The 22567-nt window shown below is 54.7% G+C and overlaps 5 protein-coding genes across 5 annotated transcripts; 3 read left to right on the top strand and 2 right to left on the bottom strand.

Moving 5' to 3' along the window:
• Window positions 1-1270: 1270 nt before the first annotated feature.
• TRIREDRAFT_60676 (p20 subunit of caspase) lies at window positions 1271-2427 on the top strand (the record flags this gene model as incomplete). The annotated part of the gene is made up of 3 exons (XM_006964851.1): window positions 1271-1652; window positions 1719-2157; window positions 2223-2427. 3 exons carry the CDS (start codon window positions 1271-1273, stop codon window positions 2425-2427), a joined length of 1026 nt encoding a protein of 341 aa, XP_006964913.1.
• A 6468-nt stretch (window positions 2428-8895) lies between these two features.
• TRIREDRAFT_106801 (uncharacterized protein) lies at window positions 8896-10948 on the top strand (the record flags this gene model as incomplete). Its single annotated transcript, XM_006964852.1, has 4 exons — window positions 8896-9329; window positions 9392-9569; window positions 9624-10711; window positions 10774-10948. The coding sequence occupies 4 exons, from the start codon at window positions 8896-8898 to the stop codon at window positions 10946-10948; spliced, it is 1875 nt and encodes a 624-aa protein (XP_006964914.1).
• Window positions 10949-11338: 390 nt separating this feature from the next.
• TRIREDRAFT_61258 (uncharacterized protein) lies at window positions 11339-13050 on the bottom strand (the record flags this gene model as incomplete). The annotated part of the gene is made up of 5 exons (XM_006965013.1): window positions 11339-11892; window positions 11955-12351; window positions 12429-12528; window positions 12582-12676; window positions 12748-13050. 5 exons carry the CDS (start codon window positions 13048-13050, stop codon window positions 11339-11341), a joined length of 1449 nt encoding a protein of 482 aa, XP_006965075.1.
• A 1192-nt stretch (window positions 13051-14242) lies between these two features.
• TRIREDRAFT_47600 (uncharacterized protein) lies at window positions 14243-18474 on the top strand. Its single transcript, XM_006964809.1, has 3 exons — window positions 14243-14722; window positions 14793-17016; window positions 17088-18474. The coding sequence occupies exons 1-3, from the start codon at window positions 14255-14257 to the stop codon at window positions 18173-18175; spliced, it is 3780 nt and encodes a 1259-aa protein (XP_006964871.1). The 5' UTR covers window positions 14243-14254; the 3' UTR covers window positions 18176-18474.
• Window positions 18475-18703: 229 nt separating this feature from the next.
• On the bottom strand, window positions 18704-22066 carry TRIREDRAFT_61279 (uncharacterized protein; the record flags this gene model as incomplete). Its single annotated transcript, XM_006965014.1, has 2 exons — window positions 18704-21769; window positions 21821-22066. The coding sequence occupies 2 exons, from the start codon at window positions 22064-22066 to the stop codon at window positions 18704-18706; spliced, it is 3312 nt and encodes a 1103-aa protein (XP_006965076.1).
• Between the last annotated feature and the right edge of the window lie 501 nt (window positions 22067-22567).

Here is a 22567-nt window from a genome sequence, read left to right on the forward strand (position 1 = left end):
ATTCGAGACGATAGATACATCACCAATCTCTTCCTCTCAGCCCCCCTTCTCTCTCTCTCCTCGTCGTCTATAATCCTCCATCGCTTGTTACATATATCTACACCCCTCATCCTCTTTGCCAACTCCATCATCGATTATACCAAAGGCCCGAGTAGCAGCGGAGCGGCATCGATTCGACGCTACCAGAGATTATACACCTCTCTCCCTCGGTTCCTGCGCCTCCTCCACGCCCGCCATATCATAATATCCAGACGCCCGCTAGCTCTGCTTCGTCCTGATTGATCAACTTCGAACCAGACCGCTCGCTACACGTGCTCTCGCCTGTCCCGTCCTCGACAAGCTTGCCAGCGCATTGGCAGCAGAGCCGCACTTTTGCTTCATCAGCACGCGATTGTCCTCTTTGATCGACGACCGAGCAATTCCTTGACACGCGACTGTCTGGACCCTCTACCCGCTCCTTTTCTTCTGCAGGATCCCCGTCGTCGCTATACGGGCCTGTCCAGCCGCCCCTCGACGCCGGCTTAGCTCCCAACGGCGCGCTTGCTTGCTTGCTTGCTTGCGCCGCCCTCGCTTTGCTCGCCCAACCGCCTGACCAGCACGAGAGGAACAAACAGAGCTTCAGCTTCAACGCAGCTCCGTGCCGACTTCACCCTTTTGAAGTCTCTACCTCCCTCATGTCCGGATATCCAGGCTATAATGGCGGCGGCTATGCCGCACCGCCGCAGCAGCAATACCATCCGGGCGGTTACTATCCGTATGACCACCCAACCCCCCCCTCTGCCTCACCATGTTCAACGCTGCTTCAGCGATGGTGTTCCGGATCACAACTTCCAATGCCTCGTCTGATGAACGGCGAGTCTCGCATTGTCGATGCTTTCTTTCTTCGTTGATTGCTGACATGGCTTGCCTCTCTCCAGGCCTCAGCAGCCCACTTACAGCGGCGGCTACCCACCCCAAGGGCACCAACCGTCTCCCCAGCCCGGCTACGGCTACCATCCACCTCCTCCGCAGCAGCAGTACGCATATCAGGTATGGCCGATGCTCCATCAATCCCGATATTCATCGACAAAGGCATCCGATGCACTCAAAGACTCACAACTGCTGACACCCATGATGCACTGCAGCAGCCTCAGCCTCAGCAACATGCCCCTCCACAGCAGCAATACAACTACGCACAGCCACCGCCCCAGCCGAACTACAACGGACGACCCAGTACGGTGAAGGAGAACCCTTTGATTCAATACCCATGTGCTGATTGTGCTTAAAAGGCATGCCTCCCCCGAATAGCTATACCCAAGGGCGTCCCAACGGCGCTCCCCCGCCCCCTCCCAACGGGCCGCAGAGCTTCGGCCACGGCGCACCGCAAGGCTACGCGTTTCGATACTCCAACTGCACCGGCCGGAGAAAAGCGCTGCTCATCGGCATCAACTACTTTGGCCAGCGCGGCCAGCTGCGAGGGTGCATCAACGATGTCAGAAACATGACGGCCTACCTGGTGGAGCATTTTGGCTATAAGAGGGAAGACATGGTCATTCTCACCGACGACCAACAGAACCCCATGAGCCAGCCCACGAAGCAGAACATCCTCCGTGCCATGCACTGGCTGGTCAAGGATGCCAGGCCCAACGACTCGCTCTTCTTCCACTACTCGGGTAAGTTTCCTTGCCATGGCTCCAGTGCTTCCGCCTCTTGGGACTCGTAGGCTGATGACGCCCTAGGCCATGGCGGACAAACCAAGGATCTCGACGGCGACGAGCCTGATGGCTATGACGAAGTCATCTATCCAGTCGACTTTAGGCAACACGGGCACATCACTGATGATGAGATGCACCGGATCATGGTCAGCCCCCTGCAGGCCGGTGTAAGGCTGACAGCCATCTTTGATTCGTGCCATTCCGGCACAGCACTCGACCTGCCGTACATCTACTCCACGCAGGGTATTCTCAAGGAGCCCAACCTGGCCAAGGAGGCTGGCCAGGGCTTGCTCGGCGTCATCTCGTCGTACAGCCAGGGAGATCTCGGCGGCGTCGCCAACAACATCATTGGCTTCTTCAAGAAGGCCACCACCGGCGAGGATGCCCACAACAGGGCCCTCGCGACCAAGACTTCGCCTGCCGACGTTGTCATGTGGTCAGGAAGCAAAGATGACCAGACCTCGTAAGTCCACCACCTTTTGACTCGAACAAGTACCTAGAGATGCAACTAACACTCCTCTCCCGCAGTGCCGATGCCACCATTGCTTCGCAGGCTACTGGGGCCATGTCCTGGGCGTTTGTGACGGCTCTGAGGAAAAATCCCCAGCAGAGCTATGTGCAGCTGCTCAACAGCATCCGCGACGAGCTCGCCACAAAATACACACAAAAGCCGCAGCTCTCGTGCAGCCACCCACTTAGTAAGTCTTCCTTGCATATATGTCAGGTAGGGTAGTACTCTCCCTAACATATCCTGCAGATACCAATCTCCTATTTGTCATGTGAAGAGGCTTTCCTTGAGTCCTTTTCTTTCTTTTTCTGATATCTTATCGAATATTTGGTTTACTTTCGACCAGAGATTAAAATGACCGAAGCGGCTTCTGATGGCTGGATTCACCATGACTACGCTTGTATTTGAGATTATATGTAGTCACAGATGTCATGGCTCCTTTGAATAAATCATGATGGGGCGGTTCATTGGTTTGGGGATTCTTGAATATCCCAATTACTGGTTGGTTGATCCCTCTCTCCTTCCAGCAGTATTCTTTGGACATTTCTGCTTCGCCTTGATTGTTCCTGATTCTGCTTTTATAAGTTCACTCTTCCTGATTATGTGTCGTTCCTTTTTCTCTTGCTGGAAGTATGTTGCAAAACATTGTTTGGCATAGCATAATGAGACATTGACGAATGATTTCTCTTTCGACGTCCTTGGTAACCGGCTAGAGACCTAGTACTTATTTATATACTACCAAGGATCATAACAGCGTCTCCCCGAGCCAAGCCATAAATGAAGATTTTCCCTTTTATAACAAAGGGAGAAGAATAAAACAAATCAGATTTGATGATTATCCTAAAACGCCCCTCCCAACAGAGTAGTATATTAGACACTCGAAATGACAGTGCACCTGTATGCACCATGTTTCGTCCTCCCACAAAAAACGCCATTGCTGCCCGAGCCCAGCCCAAATCCAACCTGGACGTACCCCGTCCTATGCATGACAGAAAGAGAGAGAGAAGAAGGAAAAAAAAAAAAAAAGAAAAAAGAGATGATGCCCCTCTCTTTCTCTGGATGATGGTACCCAAAAGAAAAGACGTCCCTTTTCCTGATGCTGGTGTATATATATACATTGTACGTTTTTTTGCCTGAGGCCATTACCGTGAGAACCGTATCGCTTGAACCATGAAGAGTCATACAGCGTTAGACATTGAGAACCACGAGGCTCTAGATTCGCCCCCGGACAACACCCCTCGGACATTGATAACGATGAGACATCCAGGAGAGTATGTAGAATGATGACAAGGAAATGAAATGAGTGGTGGAAGAGATAATCACTCCCCCCCAGCGTCGATGAGGCGAGCTGTGGACGAGTGAATGCATCCCTCATCCCCCCCAGGCAGTAGCAGATGCTCAGTAGGCATCGATAGAAACAACCTTGAACTGCTTGGAGCGCTTCTTACGGCGCTTCTCTTCAGCCGCAAGGCGGAGCTTCTGGTGGATGGCTTCCTGCGTCGCCCAGTTACGGGCAGCGATGCGCGTGCGGGCGATGAAGCGCGCCATGATGAGGAACGTCTTGAGAGTCGGCGAGGACGGGGCAGGGGAGAGAGACTTGGGGAGGACCAGGGGCTTTCGGCTGTGGAGGACGTGTGTGCGGACGTGCTCGAGCTCGCGAAGCTGGGCTGTGTTGCTGTAGAGAGGGGAAAGAAAAAAAAAAAGAGTGAGTTAGCAAATGAGGTCTTTCAAAGGGGAAAAAAAAAGGGGGGTGGACAGGGAGCAGGAGAAGGGAGACGACATACCAGGCCTTTGCGACGTTGAGCTGCAGCTGCAGGAACTTCTTTGCGTACGCGCTGTCTTTGCGTAGAGACGCTTCGCGCTCCCACCGGGCATGCATCCAATCCATCTGCACGACCATGCTCTCCAGCTCCTTCTTGTGCCGCGTCTCCGCGTCCTCGGCCGCCCGCACAATGGTGCTGAGGGCGTCTTCGGCACCGTATTGATAGAGGCCCCCCTGCTTCTGCGCCAACAGCGCCTCCTTCTTGAGCAGCTGGAGGTCCCTCTGCAGCTTCTCGGCGCTCATACGGTACGCCGTCCGCTCGCTGCGGGTGCGCTCGAGCTTCTGCCGCACGGCCGTCTCCGAGGCGACGAGACCGTCAATCAGCTCCTGCTGCTGCACAACCGCCTCTTCGAGCGTCTCAACGTCCGCCTGGCTCTTTCGCAGCCGCTGGCTGTGCTTGTTGGTCTCCGTGTGAGACGCAAGGGCAGCGTCACGCTCCAGCTCGGCCTTGTTCAGCTTTCGTACGAGCCGTTGCAGCTCGAGCTCGTGCTGTGTGGCCGTTTTCTCGGCTTCCTCTCTCGCTTCCTCGATCAGCTCCTCCAACTCAAGCTCATGTTGAGCTGCCGTCCTCTTGGCTTCCTCGAGCATTTCTTCCAGCTCGAGCTCGTGTTGGCTCGCAGTCTTCTTGTTCTCCTTTCTCACCTCCTCAAGCATCTTCTCGAGTAGGAGCTTGCGTTGGGTCGCCGTCTTCTCGGCTTCTTCTTTCGCCTCGAGCATCTCTTCTAGCAAGAGTTTCTGGTCCTCCATTTCCCTGAGCTGCTTTTGGAGCTCCTTGACGACCTGCGACTCCTTACCTTGAGAGCCGCCACGGGCTTCGAGCAGCTGAGCCCGGCTAAGCTGTGCCTGGTAGTCAATACGCGTCTGGCGCAGCTCGTCGCGAACTGTAGATAGCTCACTGCGGAGCTGGGTCACAATGCTCTGGCGTGTCTCGAGGGCTTCTTGAAGGTCGTTCACCTGGCGAAGAGTTTCCTCCTCTTTCCAGTGGTGGTCAGCCACCCCACGGGCCTCAAGCTGCTCGGCCCTGTTCAGCTGCGCCTGGTAGTTCACCTGGGCCTGGCGTAGCTCGTCGCGAACAGTAGATAGCTCACCACGGAGCTGGCTCAGAAGACCTTGGCGCGTCTCCAGGGCCTGCTGGAGCTCACTGATCTGATAGTTCAGAGCCCCATCAGTCACGCCACGAACTTCAAGCTGCTTGACTATGTTGACCTGCGCCTGATAGTCGAGCTGGGTCTGGCGTAGTTCGTCGCGAACAGCAGAGAGTTCACCGCGGAGCTGGGTCAAGAGCCCTTGGCGTGATTCCAGGGCATCCTCTAGTTCGTATATCCGACTGTGTAGTGCCTCCTCCTCACTTCGATCAGTCTGACCACGGGCTTGAAGTTGCTGGACCTGGTTGACCTGCGCCTGATATTCCCTCCGAGTCTGGTTGAGTTCATCCTGTACAGAGGATAGCTGAGTGCGAAGCTCATTTACAATGCCTTGCTTTGCTTCCAGAGCTTCTTCGAGCTCGTATATGTGGCGGCCAAGAGCTCCCTCCTCGCTTCGGCCAGCCTCGCCCCGGGCCTTGAGTTGCTCGTTCTCGGCGACCTGCGCCTGATAGTTTCTCCGGGTCTGGCGAAGTTCATTCTGTGCAGTAGTTAGATCATTGCGAAGCTGAGACACAAGGCCCTGGTTGGTGTCCAGGGCTTGTTCAAGCTCGTATATATGGCGAGTGAGGGCTCCCTCTTGGTCTCGACTAGCCCTCAGCTGTTGGACCTGGTTGACCTGCGCCTGATAGTCCTTTTGCGTCTGACGCAGCTCGTCGTGGACAGAGGACAGCTCAGTTTGCGCGGAGGATAGCTGACTTCGGAGTTTGGATACAACACCTTGATTAGTCTCCAGTTCCTCCTGAAGGATTTCGTACTGGCCCTCAGCATCCTGCAACTGTTGTTGAAGCTCTTCAATGACTTGTGATGACTTGCTCTCACTTTCGCCGCGGGCTTCGAGTTGCTTAATGCGGTGGGCTTGTGACTGATTTTCTTTCCGCGCCTGGCGCAGCTCATCTTGCACAGTAGTCATGTCTTCGCGCGCAGAAGCTAACTCTTCTTGCAGTTGGGCCACGAGATTCTGGTTCGTCTCCAAGGCTTCCTCAAGATTGACATTCTGGCTTTCATAATCTTGGAGCTGTTGCTGAAGCTCCTCGATGTTCTGCATCACGTCATCGAGCTGATCCTTGTGGTCGTTCTCCTGTAGAGCCTCCAATTTGTCTTCTCCTTCCGTGATAAGGCGGTCCTTTTCCCGTAGTTCGGCTTCCAGGTCCTCGATATCGGCCTGAAGTTTCTCCACCATGTCCTTGTAGCCTTGGTCCTCGGAGGCCTGGCGCTGAAGCTCTTTTATATTCGTTTCGCGGTCCTGGAGATTTTCTCGAAGCGTTTCCAGCTCAGCTTGCTGATCGTTCTCGGAAGAGTGCTTTTGTTTTGCCTTTTCCTGCAGCTCCAGCATCTGCTGGCGGAAGCTCTCGAGGTCGCGCTCGGCAGTGATGACTTGCTTCTTGTATCGTTGCAGCTCCCTTTGCATGGTGACTTTGTCCACTTTGAGCTCCGTGTTCTCTTTCAGGGCAGCCTCACTATAGCCTGGACCTGCTTTTTTGAGGGCTTCTTCGAGGAAATGGATCTTTAATTTGAGGCCAAAGTTCTCCTTCTCGATCTTGTCAATGACGTTTTCCTGCTCTCGTAAAGACAGCTGGTTTCCGTCCTGTAACGGCCCCTTGTCTACATTTCGGCGCGGCGGGAGGCCCATGGGTGTTGAGGAGGCACTGCTGGCTTCGATCTGCGGTAGCTCGTTGTCGAGAAATGATGCGTGGCGCGCTGAGAGGGCGGAGAAGTCCATTCGCGGAAGCGGAGTCATGTCGTCCTCGTCGATTCTGTTCAGCGCAGCCGGTGTGCTGGCAACAGCTGCGCCTTTGCCGGTTCGTCGCGAGCTGTTCATGGTCGCGGACTTGAGAAGTGGTGTGAATTCCCCTCCTCCAATGTTGGACGGCAGGTTTCGACGATCTGCGAGGGACGTTCTCCGACGAGGTGTTCTGAGGCTGGTACCGTTGGAGCGACCGTTGCGGAGCTGCTGCAGCAAGTCGTCGTCCTTATCTGGGGCTATGAAGGATGCCTCCTGGGTGATGTCTGCGAAATCGGGCATGCTGTTGAGGTATGTCGCGTCCCCAGCATTGCTGCGTGGGGTGTCGAGCACGCCGCCAAAGCCGTGATGGGCCATTGCGGCGGCGAGGTCGAAGTGGTGGCAGGTATGGTGTGAGACGAGCGTATATGCGAGGCGGTCGGTATCCAGTCGCAGACAATGGCCTGTTATCAAGGGAAATATCGAGCCGAGCGCAGCCTGAAGCTCAGGCTGTCGTAGGTTGGGCGATCTGCCGGCGCGGTTCGGGGCTGGACCAAGGGAGTGATTCAGAGAGCGGCGTGAGGGCGCAGAGTAGCAATACCTAGCGATAACGAATGTTGGCGCACACGCGACCTGCGGAAGTGAGCCGGACAGATCTGGACAAGGTTGTGAGACATAGATGTGGGATATCGAGGAAGGGCCTCGCGTTTGATGAAGAAGAAACGAGAGCAAATGCCGGTTGCTTGATTCGCGTTGGGCTTGTTTACATTCTTGCCACTTTGGGACTAGCGCCACTAGGGGACTTGGGTGCTCTTGGAGGAGCTTCCAGTCTCTTGCGGAGCGTCTGATCAAACTCAATTGCTCAAGATTGAGTTGGGATTACTAGCTCAAAGCCAACCATTCTCCTTATTTACTGTATCTAGGTAGGTAGGTGTTATAAGGTATCCTACTCCGGAGAGGTACCCATTATACCAGGGCATGAACGGCTACTGGTTGTTACAGTTCGTTTTGACTTGTCCGGTTTCGTAAGCTAACTTGGAATATACATCTTGGTATCTTATCTCATCAATCAAATGGGCGGGTAGACTCAGTTTTCTTACAACTTCAGTAATTAACGTGTGAAGTGTTTAAAATCCCTCCAATGTTACAATCATTCTAGGCCCCTGCGTATGGAGCTTCTGTAAAGGTATTTTCTGCCTGTGTACGTGCCTAGGTACCTACTTGAGTTGGAATGCAGCAAACATGCGTGGGTGGCTTTTGCGATAGACAGGTACACAGCATTGCCATGTGCTACAGAGAGTACGGCATGTACTTTTCAACATACCGCACACTGCAGACAACTGGCGGAACATTAAGGTACCTTAGGTACCTTAGATCTTGAATAAGGCAAAGTCCCTCAGGAACTCGCGTAAACGATTGTAAATGTACATGTCCTTCTCCATGACGTCGCATAAACGCCCTCTCACATGGAACTCGAGATCGAGACCGCCGCCATAAAACTCCCCTCATCTCTCTGCTTCAACAGACGTCGTGATTATGATGCAAGGTTGTCGAAGGAGTTCCCCGTTGATTCGCCTTACATCATCTCACATGCATCGCACAGCGGCTTATCGCATATAGGCCCGATAGATGCATACGCCTCGCTTGCGGGGAAGGCGAAATGCCCAGCCAAGTGCCCAGGATCTGTCGCAAGGGAACCAACTTATGCGAGTAATCCAAGCATAAACGCCAGGGTTCGGCTACCTCGAGCTTGCGAACCAAACCCGTTCTTCATCCTTACTTTACCTATCCAAGCAAGACGAGGGCACCCGCGCTGCTCGTTCCGCATCGATGTTGGCACCCCAGAACCCGCTGTCGCCTCTTTTGCTGCCTCGATAAACAGAGCGGGCGAAGATACGACTCTTTGGGCTCCGGGACCCGTCTTCCAACCCTCTGGACAGGGGACGATCTGAATTTCTCTTAAACCTCGCATCATCTCACTCCCATCGGTGGATCTGGCTGCAGCTATGGAGCTGGGCCGCAGGAAGGGCGTCTCATCCCTTGACCAAGTGCCTGATGAGATCATCGGCCATCTTCTCTACTACATCTCGCCTTACGACCTCGCCAACTTTCAGCTGGTGTCACATCGCTTCTATCGCCTCGCCAACCAAGCCCTGCTCTGGAGACACCACTGTCGCAGCTCTTTCAAGTTCTGGCACCCACGGCACAGGTTTCACGAGAAAACGGCCGCACTGGCCCAGCAGACGAACTGGAAAGACCTCTTCATCTACAGGAGCGCTCGCAACCGGCAGGTATCCCGCTTGCTGGATGATATCATTCGCACCAAAGTCCACCGCGTCAAAGGCTTTGAAATCATAGGCCAGATTGGATACGACGCCAAAGACTTTCTTCTGGAGCAGTGCCAAACCCCTCCCTCTGCCGAAGATGGCTTGGCTAGGAGGTAAGCTCCTATTGCTGTTGTTGACTGTCATGGCTTTCTTGTTTTCTCATACTTTGTCGTAGATACTATAGCAATGCGCTCCTAGACACCATCCACAAGCACATTGCCATCAACGAATGGCATTCTCTCATGCAGTCTGCTCAACCCACAAGCATACGGCAAGCAAGTCTGCAACTCGAAAGAGCCCTTGGCGCGTTTGACCTGTTTGTGCTGCATGATCAGCACGGTGACCTGGATGATGTACGTCCTGGAGTCCTCCCCCACTGGTGAGTTGGGCGTTGCTAACATGAGTAGATCACGCGTATGTTCGACGCGATTGGGGAGGAGTTTCGATCCCAGTTTCCAAAGTCTGGGAACTGGTCCACTCGCAAAAAGGCATTAAGACTGCTCCGGTGGCTCCGCGCTCTCAACTTTACCGGAATGCGGAATCCAGAGCAGAATTACCGCAACCTGAGAAACTGCTTGATCGGTCAGGCGCTTCGTCATCCGGACCACGAGTCTATCCCGCTCATTTCCACTGCCATCTTCTGCTGCGTGGCAGCGCGGCTTGACATTGACGCCCGATGCTGCGCATTTCCAACTCATGTACATGCCATTGTGTACCCGCCGGATGGACATACTTTGGACGGAGAAGTTGTGGCGGACTCAGAGACAGCGTCCGAGCGCATGTTCCTTGATCCATATGGCAGCGACGATGAGATCCCGCTATCCCGTCTCCAGATGACGTTGGCACGCCTAGGCCTTCAGGAGCACAACGACCTGTTCCTCGCTCCCGTCTTGGCACCAACGATGGCGATGCGAACAGCGCAGAACATAAGGGCCACCCTGGCAAGGATTTCGGACTTGCAGGAACACGCGCACCCTGAACTTAGCCAGCTACTGCATGGGAATAACAAAATGAATGCCGACGCCTGCCTCTACGCCGCGTCGTGGGCCACGCTGCTGCTGATGCCCCCTAATAACACTACGTGGCTGGAGCGCTTGGCCAAGTTTCTGCGTCGATTTCCCGGAGCCTGGCCCGAAGACGTCTGGATGGTTGAGAAATACCTGTGGCCGTTGTACAGCAGTGTCGTCAATCCGAGGGACGGATTTCCTCGCAACATTGATGCGGGCTTCGGCAACCCCTGGCAGTATTGGCGATTTGTTCGGGATGCAGATGGCATGGCACCTCTGGTGCACCGAAGAGACTTCTGCGAGGATCCAAGAGGGCCCCCCTTCTACATTGGCCAAGTATTCCGGCATCGTCGATATGGCTGGCTCGGCGCCATTACCAGTTGGCATGAAAGAGGCTCGCAGCAGTCAAGCTTACCGGATCGTGCTGGCGACGAAGAATACCATCATCGGCCCACCAACCCTCACTACTCTCTCTGTTTCATGTGCATGTAAGTCTTTTATCTATCGTGATACCTTCGATTTGCCGAATCATTCGCTGATTGGTCAACAGAACGGAAACGGAGCCCGAGCAACATGTGGTGGCCCTGCGCAATGTCGAACTCATCTCTGATCCTGCACTGGTCAAAGAGGGCATGTTTCCCATGGCCGGGAAGTACTTCAAGAGGTTCGACCCCGAGACCTGCAGCTTCATTTCCAACATCCGAGAGGAATACCCGACGGATTAGCCCTAAGAGCTGGAAGGGATATTGAGAGGGCCTCTCATGCGCTCACCCTGCTCGTTGCACATTGGCTTTGGTTTTTTTTTTGTCATGGCTTGAGGCCGCGTTTCGTGAGTTTCATGATGCGATGTTAGGATGGGTCAGATGGTCATTGGAATGGCAATTGTGTGTGTCCGGCCAGTCCCGGTATCGTGGTTGGATTCTCCTTGCTTTCTTACCACCTTGGTTCAGAAGATACCCGAGTCAAGATAGACATTTGTGTCTTGCCACTTCCTGTCGGAGTGATGAAATACCCTTAGATACATACAAGCAATAATGATCACCAGGTTACCCCCCCACCTAGCGAAGAATATGCTACAACGTCCCCATTGACCGGCTCTCGAAGTCTTTGATATTCTATGAATTCTCAATCATCTCCTGTAGAACGCCCTTTTCTGCGAGTTTCTGCACCCATCTGTGCAGAGCCTGCCCGTAATCCTTTTTGCGATCCTTGACCCGTTGTTCGTCAACAGCTAGCGAGATGATCTCGGCTCTGTATTCCCCAATTGCGACCTTGAGGTCGACGACAAACTGCTCATACAAAGCCCAAGCTTGCTCAGAGTCAGATGCAGCACGCGATATCCTGGCCTTTACAGTCTCCCCCAATACTGCACTCTCAAAGTCAGATGGACGGAGATTGAACTCGGCCAGGTCCGCTGGATTTCCCACGTCCAAGACCGGTGGTTGCTTGTTGACCAAGTGTGTGAAACTGCCGTCGTGCTTGAGGTGCTCCTTGAGGAGGGCTATTGATGCGGCTGCTTCGATGATGGAACGTGTGTGGAGGGTGACGGGGCGTTGGCATAAGGCGAGGAGGTTGAAGGATATTTGACTCTCCTCGTACTGTAGTATACGGCCCTCGATTTGGGGTCGAGCAATGTTTGTCCAGCAGGTTTCGTCGTCCCCGATGCGTCCTTTATGCGATAGAGATTCAGCCATTTGTCAGGATCTGTAAAGCAGCGCTCTTTATACGTACCTATGCGGTGTGGCTTGCTCCGAAGCCCATCCAGCTCCCAAACATAGCCATCGACAGGGACATAGGCAATGAAGTGGAACCCATAATCATCGTCGGCTCTTTTCTTCCTGCTTGCCTTCTTGGTGGTTCGGGATCCTCCTGTCTTGGCCTTCTTCGACTTGGTGTCCGACACGGCGTTTTCCAAGCACAGGTCAACGTTGAGGTGGTCCATGCGCCTGGTGAATGAGTTGTGGATGCTCCTCATGAATTTGTTGTTGCTGATCTCGTGTCCACGTAGCACTGTGTTCATGTTCTTGGTTGCTTCCTTGAATTCGCGGAGCTGGTCGCCCAATTCGAGGCCCTGGGCGTTCATGACGATGTTGAGCAAGGCGAATGTGGCGCAGGCATTGTTGGTAGTCTACATGGGGGTTCGAGATATGAATGTGTTAGATAGGTCTGAGTTGGAGATGGCCGAGGGCCGTGACTTGTGAATACCTGATTTGCGAACCATAATGAGCCCGTCTCGTCTTCGCCTTCGCCTTCGTCCACATCAGGAGTGTACTGGAACAGGAATATCAAGCCATATATCGGTTTTCTAAGAAGAGTAAGGATTGAGCTTGCGGTTTATCAGAGATGTCTGGAGCTCACAGCAGTGTATCTAGCCAGCTCTGGTCGATGCTGAAGAGCTCTTGCACCTTGACGTCTTTGACCCCAAGATGATGGAGAATCGTGTTGAAGAAAGCCTGGTCCTATATCAGCACAGACAGTCCTCGTTCATCGCGTTGGCCCATATCGTCAGGCTCATTGAACTCACAGGCTCGGATTCAAGCTCGACCCAGCCCTCCCACTCTTCGACGTCCGCTGCTGTGAGCGGCCGTAGTGCCTCGTCCAACAGATTGTCAGGGAGATTCAATGCCTCGGTTGCTGCCTCAGCGGCCTTGCGCTTGGGGTTCCGTCGTGGCTCGTTTGGGCTGCTCGTGGATGGCGATTCGACAAACGCTTCCGGTGCCTTGACGACGATGCTGGACGCGGCACGGCGAGAGGACCGGCGAAGATGCTTCTCGCAAGGCGCATCATCTGCATCCTTGGGGGGACTGGGACGGACACTGTTAGGCATCGTCTAGGTACGAAGGATGATGGCGAGGAGATTCGGCTGGCAAAGGGGAGAATGGGCGCAAGAAACATGAGATTGGCCTTGGTTGTGCTGCCACTGTATCAATATGCATGGAAACGACTTGATTCTTGCTCATGATCAGTTTGAAGCTGAAACCTGCAAAAGGCACATAAGGCAATGCGGTGAAGGTGCTGAAGAGGTGACTTGGGCATCGCCCAGAGCAGCTGGTTGCAGATGACGCACCTCGGCAGCGACCCGGTGTCCATGATACGTGTAAGTAGTTACCAGGAGGCTCTCCCCTATTCCAAGGGTTTATCGGAGGCAAAGCGGCTTGACACAGTCGGATGTGCTGTCGGATCGTTCAAATCATCGTCGTTACTATCCAGGGCATAAGGTACCAGCTATTTGCAGACAGTCTGGTAGGTATCTCAAGAGTTGGACAGTGTTGGAGGACGGGACAAACAGGTACGCGTCGGTTGTTTCTTGCAGATGAAGCTGTCAATATTTCGCTGGGCTCATAAAAAACTTTGAAAAAGACCAGAACACGCTGTAGAATTGCAACATCTTTCAAGACTGAAGGGTACCACCTACTGATATTGCGTTGAAATGGTCAGTTGCTGATTCGAATCTCAAGACCAGACAGAGAGAGCTCGATACATGTACCTTACATGAAGCTCAACTGCCCGCCCTGCTGTATCCATTCAATGTGGCCCATGAATCTACAGGGGCTGTCTTACAGCACGTCTCGCACCGTCTGGTCCAATCAGGGCCCCGCAAGCGACCGCTGAGCCCGCTAAACCCGCTAACCCCCCCGCTGACGGCATCGCTCCAGGGCTGTTGATTCTGCCGCTTCAGCACCCCCCGGCGCTCCGTTTCAGCGGCCCCAGCAGAAAGTCGCGTCCAGACGTGTCGGCATTGCAGCATCAAGCCGCCAGTTGAAAGCAGGGAAAAAAATAGAGCTCGAAGGCCTCCACTGAAAAATTAGGTAAACTTGGCCAAACCACCAGCACGGAACCCCAAACCGCCAAACAAAAAGCTGCAACTTCTCTCGACACGCGACAGCAGCAGCATCAACAACAACCAGCGGCACGCCGTCCCGTTTGCTCTCGCTCCCGCCGCGCAGCAGAAAGGTGCCTCGATCTCTACGATTTGCGCTGCTGCAGCGACCGATGCCGCTGAGCAGAATCTCGCACCCCCACGGAATGCGATGAGCGCGAATCCTCGCCTGCGGCCTGGGTTCCCGGCAACCCAAGTGGCCGCCCACAGACGACGCCTTCACGACGATGACGAGCCGCCGGCAGCCTCCTTCAGCGCAGCTCTGGGCCCCAACAGGCCGGCAGCGAAGCTTGCCGCCGCCCAGGAAAGCGCAGCTCCTCGCAGCCCCGGCCCGCAGCCCGTGATCCCTCTGACGCTCCTCGATGGCCCGCAGCAGCGGCTGTACGCCTTTGCCGTCTACATCCTGCTGTGGGCGTGGAAGCTCTACGACTGGATCCAGGTGGTGGAGGATGGAGATGCCTCCTGGTGGCTCTTTCTGAAATGGATCCTCATCGACTTTGCTTTTCTCTTTGGGCTGCCGGAGCTGAGGATACCCTGGCTGGAGCTCTCCCAGCTCGTGGTGACGGCTGTCTTTGCATCCCATCTGGTGACCAATTACATGCTCATGTTCAACATTCCGGTACGTTGACGTTGTCACAGCTTTGCTTCCATCATTCGCCGGTCCTGGCTTGCTAATTGAGAGACTGCAGCTCCCCTGGCAGACGTGGCTCCTCGGCGTGGCAAAAGTCCTCTACGATCGCGAAATCTCCGTCGCAGAACACCACGTCAAGGTCTCCGAGCTCCTCAACAACCACTCCCTCATCATGGGCAAGCAGGTCATCAATATCCTCCCCGAAGGCTCTGCCGTCCTCAACCCCGAGCACACGCCCTTCTGCTTGTCGGCCAAGACCCAGACCTCGGCCGCTCTCCCAATCTTCTTCAACTCCACGGTTCCCGCCGAGATCGAGTTCCTCCGTCTTGACCTCGACACCGGCAAAGAAGAGGTTGTCAAGGTGCCAACCAGGGAAGTCAACAAGCTGGCCAAGACGGTTCGCGACCACAATGCGGATCCTGATGCTCCGCCGTTCCACTGGACGTATCATGTCAAGAAGCCGGGTGTCTACCGACTGAACAAAGTTTTGGATGAATATAAGCTCGAAGTCCAGAGGCCAGTCAGGGACACATACGTGGTACCCTGCCCACAGGCCAAGATCCGGACGACCGATCCCTCAGACCGTTGCATCCGCGACTTGTCCAATCTCTCTCTCGACGTGGTTGGAACACCGCCTCTCAAGATCAAATACTCGCGAACCATCAATGGAAAGAACCATGCTTTCCACTTTCAGAGCCTGCAGCCTGAAGGCTTCAACTCGCCGCTCCTCAGCACCTCCGGGCTGGGCATTGACAATGGCGATGACGTCGACTGGGTCAAGCCTCACAAGGTAACCGTGAAGCTTAACGAGTCCATGGCTACCACTGGAGATTGGGAGTACTCAGTAGAGGAAGTGTACGACGCGTTCGGCAACGTCGTCAGATATGCGGATGCCTACGAAGACCCGGATTCGCCCAAGATGAAAGGGCTCACCCAGAGGTTCACCGTCAAGGAGCGGCCCAAGATTCGCCTGCAGGGCTGCGACTTGAGAAATCCCATCAAGGTTGCAAGAGGACGCGCAGCCAAACTGCCCATCAGCTTTGGCCTCGCTGGTCCCGTGGACGATACTTCCCACAAGGTCACCTGGATCTTCTCGCCCATTGATTCCATCACCAACAGTGGCGACCACGGCGACCAGGTTTCGGTTGGAACGCACTTCGCCAAGAGCTCGCTCGACAAGCCATTGGTCTCGGAACCTGGTCTGTACACGTTGAAGTCCGTTTCGAGTGGCACTTGTGAGGGCGAGGTGGATGAGCCTTCTTCCTGCTTGCTTCTCAACCCTCTCGAGCCTCATTTGTCTCTTCGAACAGAGGAGATCCCGGACAAATGCGCCGGCAACTCCGTTGGCCTCCGCGTCGATCTGGACCTCGTCGGCACACCTCCGTTCACCGTACGCTACGACATCATCTCCGATGGACGTGTGGAGAAGCAGGCTCATCGCGTGGATGGCTTGCGATCTCAGATTGAACTTGTTCCTCGAAAGGCCGGGCGCTACAAGTACGTCTTTAGGTCTATAGACGACGATGTCTACACCGGGCTGCCCCTGACAGGCAGCGACAAGGTCCTGGAGCAGGTCGTCAAGCCGGCTGCGTCGGCGTACATCTCTAACCCTGAGAAGACGATCAATGCCTGCTTGGAGTCCGAAGTCGACGTGGACGTCATGCTCGCTGGAGATCCGCCGTTTAGCTTGGAGTGGGAAATCATCCACGATGGCAAGCGCAAGCCTGGGCGTGCAGAGAACATTTACGATTCTCACTTTAAGATCCAGACAGCAGCCTTATCAAAGGGCGGCGAATACATTCTTGCTCTCAGCAGTGTCCAGGACCAGCGCAAATGCCGGACTTTCCTTCAGGATCAGCTCAAGATCTCCGTACGTCGCCAGCGGCCGAGGGGTGCCTTTGGATTGATCGAGCAGAAGAACAGCATCATGGCCGTCGAGGGTACCGCGCTTCGCCTGCCACTTCGTCTCCAGGGAGAAGCACCCTGGACCGTCTCCTATCGAAATCTGGATGGGCCCCCCGACATCATCACCAAGACCATCAACGGCCCCAATGATCACCTTATGGTTAGGGCTCGAGGCACCTACGAGCTTGTTGACGTGGTAGATAAGCAATGTCCGGGTGTCGTCGAACCCACGGCCTCCAAGTTCCACGTCGACTGGTTCCCTCGTCCAGAGCTTTCCATCGTCCCGTCAAACAGCATCACGCCGGCTGCTTCTGGAGTCTTTGTCAAGCAGGAGGTTTGCGAAGGTGACATTGACGGATTTGAAGTCAGGATGAAGGGTAAGTTTACTCTGACAGCGACAAGAAGCCTGTTAAGGCAGAACTCCCAGTATGCTAATCATTGCCTGCAGGTTCTGCCCCATACCACCTCGAATATGAAGTCAAGCATAAGCCACTGCAGGGCGCCGCCTCGCTCAGTCAAAGACGCTTCGACGCGGCCCTGTCCAAGGCTGCTGTGGCCATGGACACTTCCAAGGCTGGCGACTACACGTACAAGTTCTCTGCGCTGGCAGATAATCTCTACAACAGCGACAAGCATTTCAGCCCCTTGGTCGTCCAGCAGCGTGTCAACGCTAAGCCGTCGGCGGCCTTCACCAAGCCAGGCCAAGCGTTCAAATACTGTCTGGAAGAGCAAGAGCATGAAGACAAGATTCCCATTACTCTTACCGGCATCCCTCCCTTCTACGTCGAGGTGGAGATCAAGCATCAAGTCGGATCACCCGCGGAAACGTACCGGATCCCCTCCATCCAAACCAACAACTTTGGCATGTCGATTCCACGACAGCATCTCCGCCTTGGCAACCAGCAGCTTCTCATCCGTACTGTTAGAGACGCACGGGGCTGCCAGAGAAAGTACGACATGGGAGGGCCCTCTATACAAGTTCAGCTGTACGATGCCCCGTCGATATACCCGCTGGAGTCTCGCCAGGATTACTGCGTCGGCGAGCGCATCGCCTACACCCTCTCTGGCACGCCACCATTCGACATTGCTTACGACTTCAACGGCCAGTGGCACGCACGGTCTCACACTACCAGCTTCCGGCGTATTGCTGAGAAGCCCGGCGAGTTCATCATTACGAGCGTCTCTGATAAGTCCAGCGAATGCCGTGCCGCCGTCAACATTCCCAAGACGATCCATCCCCTTCCCAGCGTGCAGATCAGCCGTGGTAAGCACTCTCGCGTGGACATTCACGAAGGCAACGAAGTGGACATTCTCTTTGAGTTCTGGGGCACCCCTCCGTTTGAATTCACATACACGCGAAGCAGCAACGCCAAGAAGGGACAGCGGAGCATCATACTCGAGACCAGGCACGACATCTCGTACGAGCACAGCAAGGTTGTCAAGGCGAGCCAGGAGGGTACGTACGAGGTTGTTGCGATCAAGGACAAGTTCTGCTCCTTTTCCACGCAGCAAGTGGAGCTGAAGAAGGGGCGGTAAAAGGGGGGGGAAAGTTGAGCGTCTTAGATTGGGAAAGAGGAAGGACGAAACAAAAAAAAAATGAAACAGATATACATGCTGCTACGAATTTAAGGATATGCAAAGAAGAAAGAAGGGGAAGAAAGAAGATGACGTTTTTTGTAAGACATGATGGTTTGGGGGGGAGGGAAACAAGGGCGGGGAGGGGCTTGGACTTTGTAAGGGTGATGGGGGATACATTCTGTACATATGCACTTATACCATGGCACGGCGTTTTTGAGTATGGAAGAACCAGGTTGATGAACTGGAAATAAATGAATTCAAAGTGTTTTTTGCAGCATTGATATCAAGGGGCTTCCGTTTTATTGGCACCGCCGCTGCAAAATAGATGATGGTTCTAGATGACAAGAGACGATGACCTGCAAGACGTCTGCTCAAAAGTAAACATGCCATGTCCCCTGAGTCAGGGCTATTTTTCATTCAAAGATGTTTTGTATATACATGTAATATCTAGACAGTGTGATCATAGAGGGATAGGATATGATGCAATTACTCCTCCTCGTCAGTCACCTCAATCTTCTTAATCATTTCTCCTCCAGCCCGCGCAATTTCTAGCAGTATTGCTGTGCGATTCACTTCAACTTGATCGCCCTCGCCCTCGCCCTCGCAAGAATGGAAATTATACGGCAAGCCGGCCCTGAACTTTTGCTTCTGCAGCCGCGGGTTCCACAGCGCCGCCACGACGCCGTCGTCGTCATCCTCTGCGGCATTGCCCCGGAAGAAGAGCAGGGCGTCTCCGTAGACGCGCTCGAGCTCCTCGATGAAGACGTCCACGGGGTGGGCGCGGATGGGCAGCGGCACGGACGCCGTGAGGGCATCGAGGTTCTTGAACTGAGAGTGCCGCCGCGCGCCGGCCTCGACGGCCGTGTCGCGGATGACGGCCTTGATGGCCTTGGGCGACATGTGGATGAGGACGTCGTAGTCCTGGAGGGCGGGCTCGAAGAGGAGGCGCGGGTCGAGGCGTATGCCCTGGTCGCGGACGAGCTTGCAGGCGGCCTTTGCGAGGAGCGTCATGCGGGAGGCGACGAGCTTGGACGGGCGGGAGCGGGTGTACGCGAGGCCGGACTGGTCGTGGGAGGTGGCGACGCAGAGGACCTTGTCGTTGATGCCGGGGTCTCGCCTGCGCCACGTCTGGAGCTCGTGGTGGACGGAGGAGCGGGCGTCCTCGGAGAGGTCCTCGGCGGTGTCGACGATGAGGGGGTCGCTGCGCCAGTCCCATCTGGAGAGGAAGAAGAGCGTTCGCAGGAGGCCCGTGGCCGCGGACGACGGCTGCTTCCAGGGGTACGGCTGGAGGAAGGCGTGGAGGACGAAGAGCTCGATGAGCTCCTCGCGGATGTGGCCCGTGAGCTTGTGGCTGTTGAACCAGTGCTTGACGAGCCGGATGGTGGGCGAGAGGGGCGGGAAGCGCGTGCAGAAGGTGGCAATGGTCTGGGTGTGCAGCGGGAGGGTGTTGTACAGCCAGTTGAGCTTCACAAGGGCCTCCTCGGCCTCTTCGCGGATCCGAGGCTCGAGCGTCTTGTTCTTGACTTGGCGCTCGAGGAGCTTCTCTTCCAGGTCGCAGTGGATCCGGAGCCGGAAGGCTGCCCCGGTCTCGTATATGACGTCCAGATAGGCCAGGTTCTCGATGCCGAGTTCCTTGTTCTCGCGGCCGAGGTACGTGCTGATCTTGTCATTCGCCTTTCGCAGTCTCCGGTCGATGTCGAGTAGGAACTCGACCTTTGCCTCCTGGATGGCCGTCAGGTTTTCGGGCCATTTGCTTGATGCCTCGAAGTAGAGGTTCACGTCCATGAGGTCGATGGACCCTTTGTGGTAGCCCATCAGCGGCGGCTCGATGGACGCATAGCGCGCGGACGAGGATGTGGGAGAAAGCTGTCGGATGTGTAGTGGTAGCTCCTCGAGGTTGCGGATATCTCTCTCAAAGTTCTGAAACGCCTGTCTTGCTGCATCGAAAGCTGACTTGTCCAGGTGGGACAGGCTGATGATGGATGAAAACGCGCCGCCGATGGTTGTCACCTTGTCCTTTGAGATCTTGAGGTGCCGCTGCAGAACGTAATGCGTAATCTCTTCGCAGATCTGCAGCGGAAGCTTGCTCGACCACTCGACACACTCCAGAATGCTGCCGTCTTTGAACCGTCGAAGTTCAGCCTTGTCGCCCCAGAATTGTCGGAACTTGGCAGCCTCCTTTTGCTCCTCGGCGGGTGGGCCAAACTCCATCTGCCTCGACATGTGTGCCGGATCGAAGATGACGCCTACAAGGACGCGCAGGACTTCTTTGGCCGGGGGCTTGGAAAGCGCCCAGTGCCCTCTCTGCGGCAGCTGGAACTGGACAAGCTGTGCTCGCTCGCCATATGCCCGCTTGAGGTGCTTGTATGCTTCGAGGCAGAAGCTTCCCACGGCTCCCCGGCGGTCGGCGGTTTCGGAAAACTTTGCAATGTCGGAGCTTTGGATCTCAAAAATGACATCGAATGTTTGAAACGGAACATCGGCTTTGACGATGAATGTGGGATCGAACTTCTCGGCCATGGCATCGGAGAGGAGGTCTGTAGTTGATTTGGCGTACATCTGCAACAAGCTGGCAGACCACGGAGTCATCTTGAACAGGAGGTTAAGTTGTCTGACAGGGTCAAACATGACAGGGCCGGCCTCTCGAACGGAATCTGCGGAGACGCTTGAGGAGCCAAAAGTGTAAGGCTTCTTGGTGAAGTCTGTTGTAGTCAGGAACTGGAGCGCTGCCTTGAACAACTCGGTGCTGCTTAAGGAAGTCGATAAAGCCGCCTGTCCGTTCCGACCACCAGTCTGCAAAAGCAGCGCAATCATGGTTGCCCACTCGAAATGACCGAAGCCTCCTTGTGAGATGGCGCTGCCAAAGCCGCGCTGCTGAAGCCATGTCCTGCCGAGGATGCACGCATCTGCGAAAGCAGGGCACTCCTTTCTGATGTGGGTTAGCAGCCGCAAGTAAGGGATGAATGTCCGCTCGGCGTTCAAGGTGGAATTGTAAAATGGTGTTGCTGCTTGGGCGGCTTTCTTCTCGTCAACCTCGCCCAGCCGGTTGTTGTTCGATTTGGGAGTTACTTTCGACCAAGGGAACAGGTCATCGGGGGCGCAGGGAATAAGCTTGATGCTATAAGACGCCTTTTTCGCCTTTTTCCTGGCCTCGCGATCATCGCTTCCATCGCTCGAGGGTTTAGGTCGGAGGACGACAATCGGCAACAGAGGATTCTCGTTGAGGTTCTCAAAGCTCAGTTCCATATCTTCGGCAAACTCTTTGCGCACGCGCGCAGCAATGTACGCAATGTAGTAGGCTCGGCGGTAGAAGTAGCGCATGTTCGTGTAGTCCTTCTCCTGAAACAGCGAGGCGGGCATCTGGACGACCATGTCGACTCCGAACTCGGACTGCGTCTTGATCATTGTTCGAGAGACGTAGCTTCCGACGACGTTGCATTGTGACGGCGGTGCATAAGAGACCTTGTACGGGGCATCCTTTGCCGGCTTCGGGTCGGGATATGGGATGACGATGCGATGCTCTTTTTCGAACCTGACGGTGGCCTCGGCGATCTAAATCTTGTTAGAGTCTGTCTGCAGCTCTTAAGCGCATGCCAAACTCACTGGTCTAGGATCGTGAGGCTCAATGGTGTCAATGATGCTCTTTAATCGGTGCAATTGGCCGTCGACACCATGGAGGGCCTTTTCGTAGTTTGGCCTGGCCTCCTTCAGCAGCTCGTCCGTCTGCAGGACAAAGGTGCTGGCGGCCGTCACTCGAGCCGTGTTTCGCGACTCAAAGTCAATGAGCCCCGAGTGGCGGAGGCCGATGCTCTCGTGGCCAGTCTTGCGGCGCTTCGAGCTCGATTCCATGGTGTGACTGGGCATCTCGGGCGTGCCTTGTGGTGTAAGCTGGGAGTTGATCGCATGTCGCATCGCATTTTTTTTTTCTTTGATGTTGATAGTCGCGGGGCGATAAGGTGGTTGATAAGAGCTGGCGGTTCCATAAAGGGTCTAGCGTGGCTACGCTTGGAAATGCAACGGAGTGCCATTAAATGGGCATTTTAGTCAACCAAGTGTCCAAGGTATTTTGTACGCCGTATACTACCTAGTAGGTACCTACCTAGTAGCTTTACAGACATCCTGCTACCTTCCTGAGAATGATAGTGAACAGACTGGCTAGAGAATCTGTTCCTTCTATCTTCCGTCTCATAGCAATATAACAGCTTGTTTTCTTGAAGATCCCATACATTTGTCACTGGAGAGACCCAGCCTAGGCTACCCACTGCTACGGACCCAAAATCTTGAATAATATGTTTCGAATTAGGAACAGCATGTAGGTTAAATTCACGGAACGAAATATAATCTAGCGAG

Source organism: Trichoderma reesei (assembly GCF_000167675.1).
Source record: "Trichoderma reesei QM6a unplaced genomic scaffold TRIREscaffold_8, whole genome shotgun sequence".
NCBI lineage: Eukaryota > Fungi > Ascomycota > Sordariomycetes > Hypocreales > Hypocreaceae > Trichoderma > Trichoderma reesei.

Coding starts and splice junctions, on each gene's coding strand:
- TRIREDRAFT_47600 (XM_006964809.1), top strand. CDS start 14,255: ATGAGCGCGAATCCTCGCCTGCGGCCTGGGTTCCCGGCAACCCAAGTG. Junction 14,723..14,792: donor TGCTCATGTTCAACATTCCG/GTACGTTGACGT, acceptor GAGAGACTGCAG/CTCCCCTGGCAGACGTGGCT. Junction 17,017..17,087: donor ATTTGAAGTCAGGATGAAGG/GTAAGTTTACTC, acceptor CATTGCCTGCAG/GTTCTGCCCCATACCACCTC.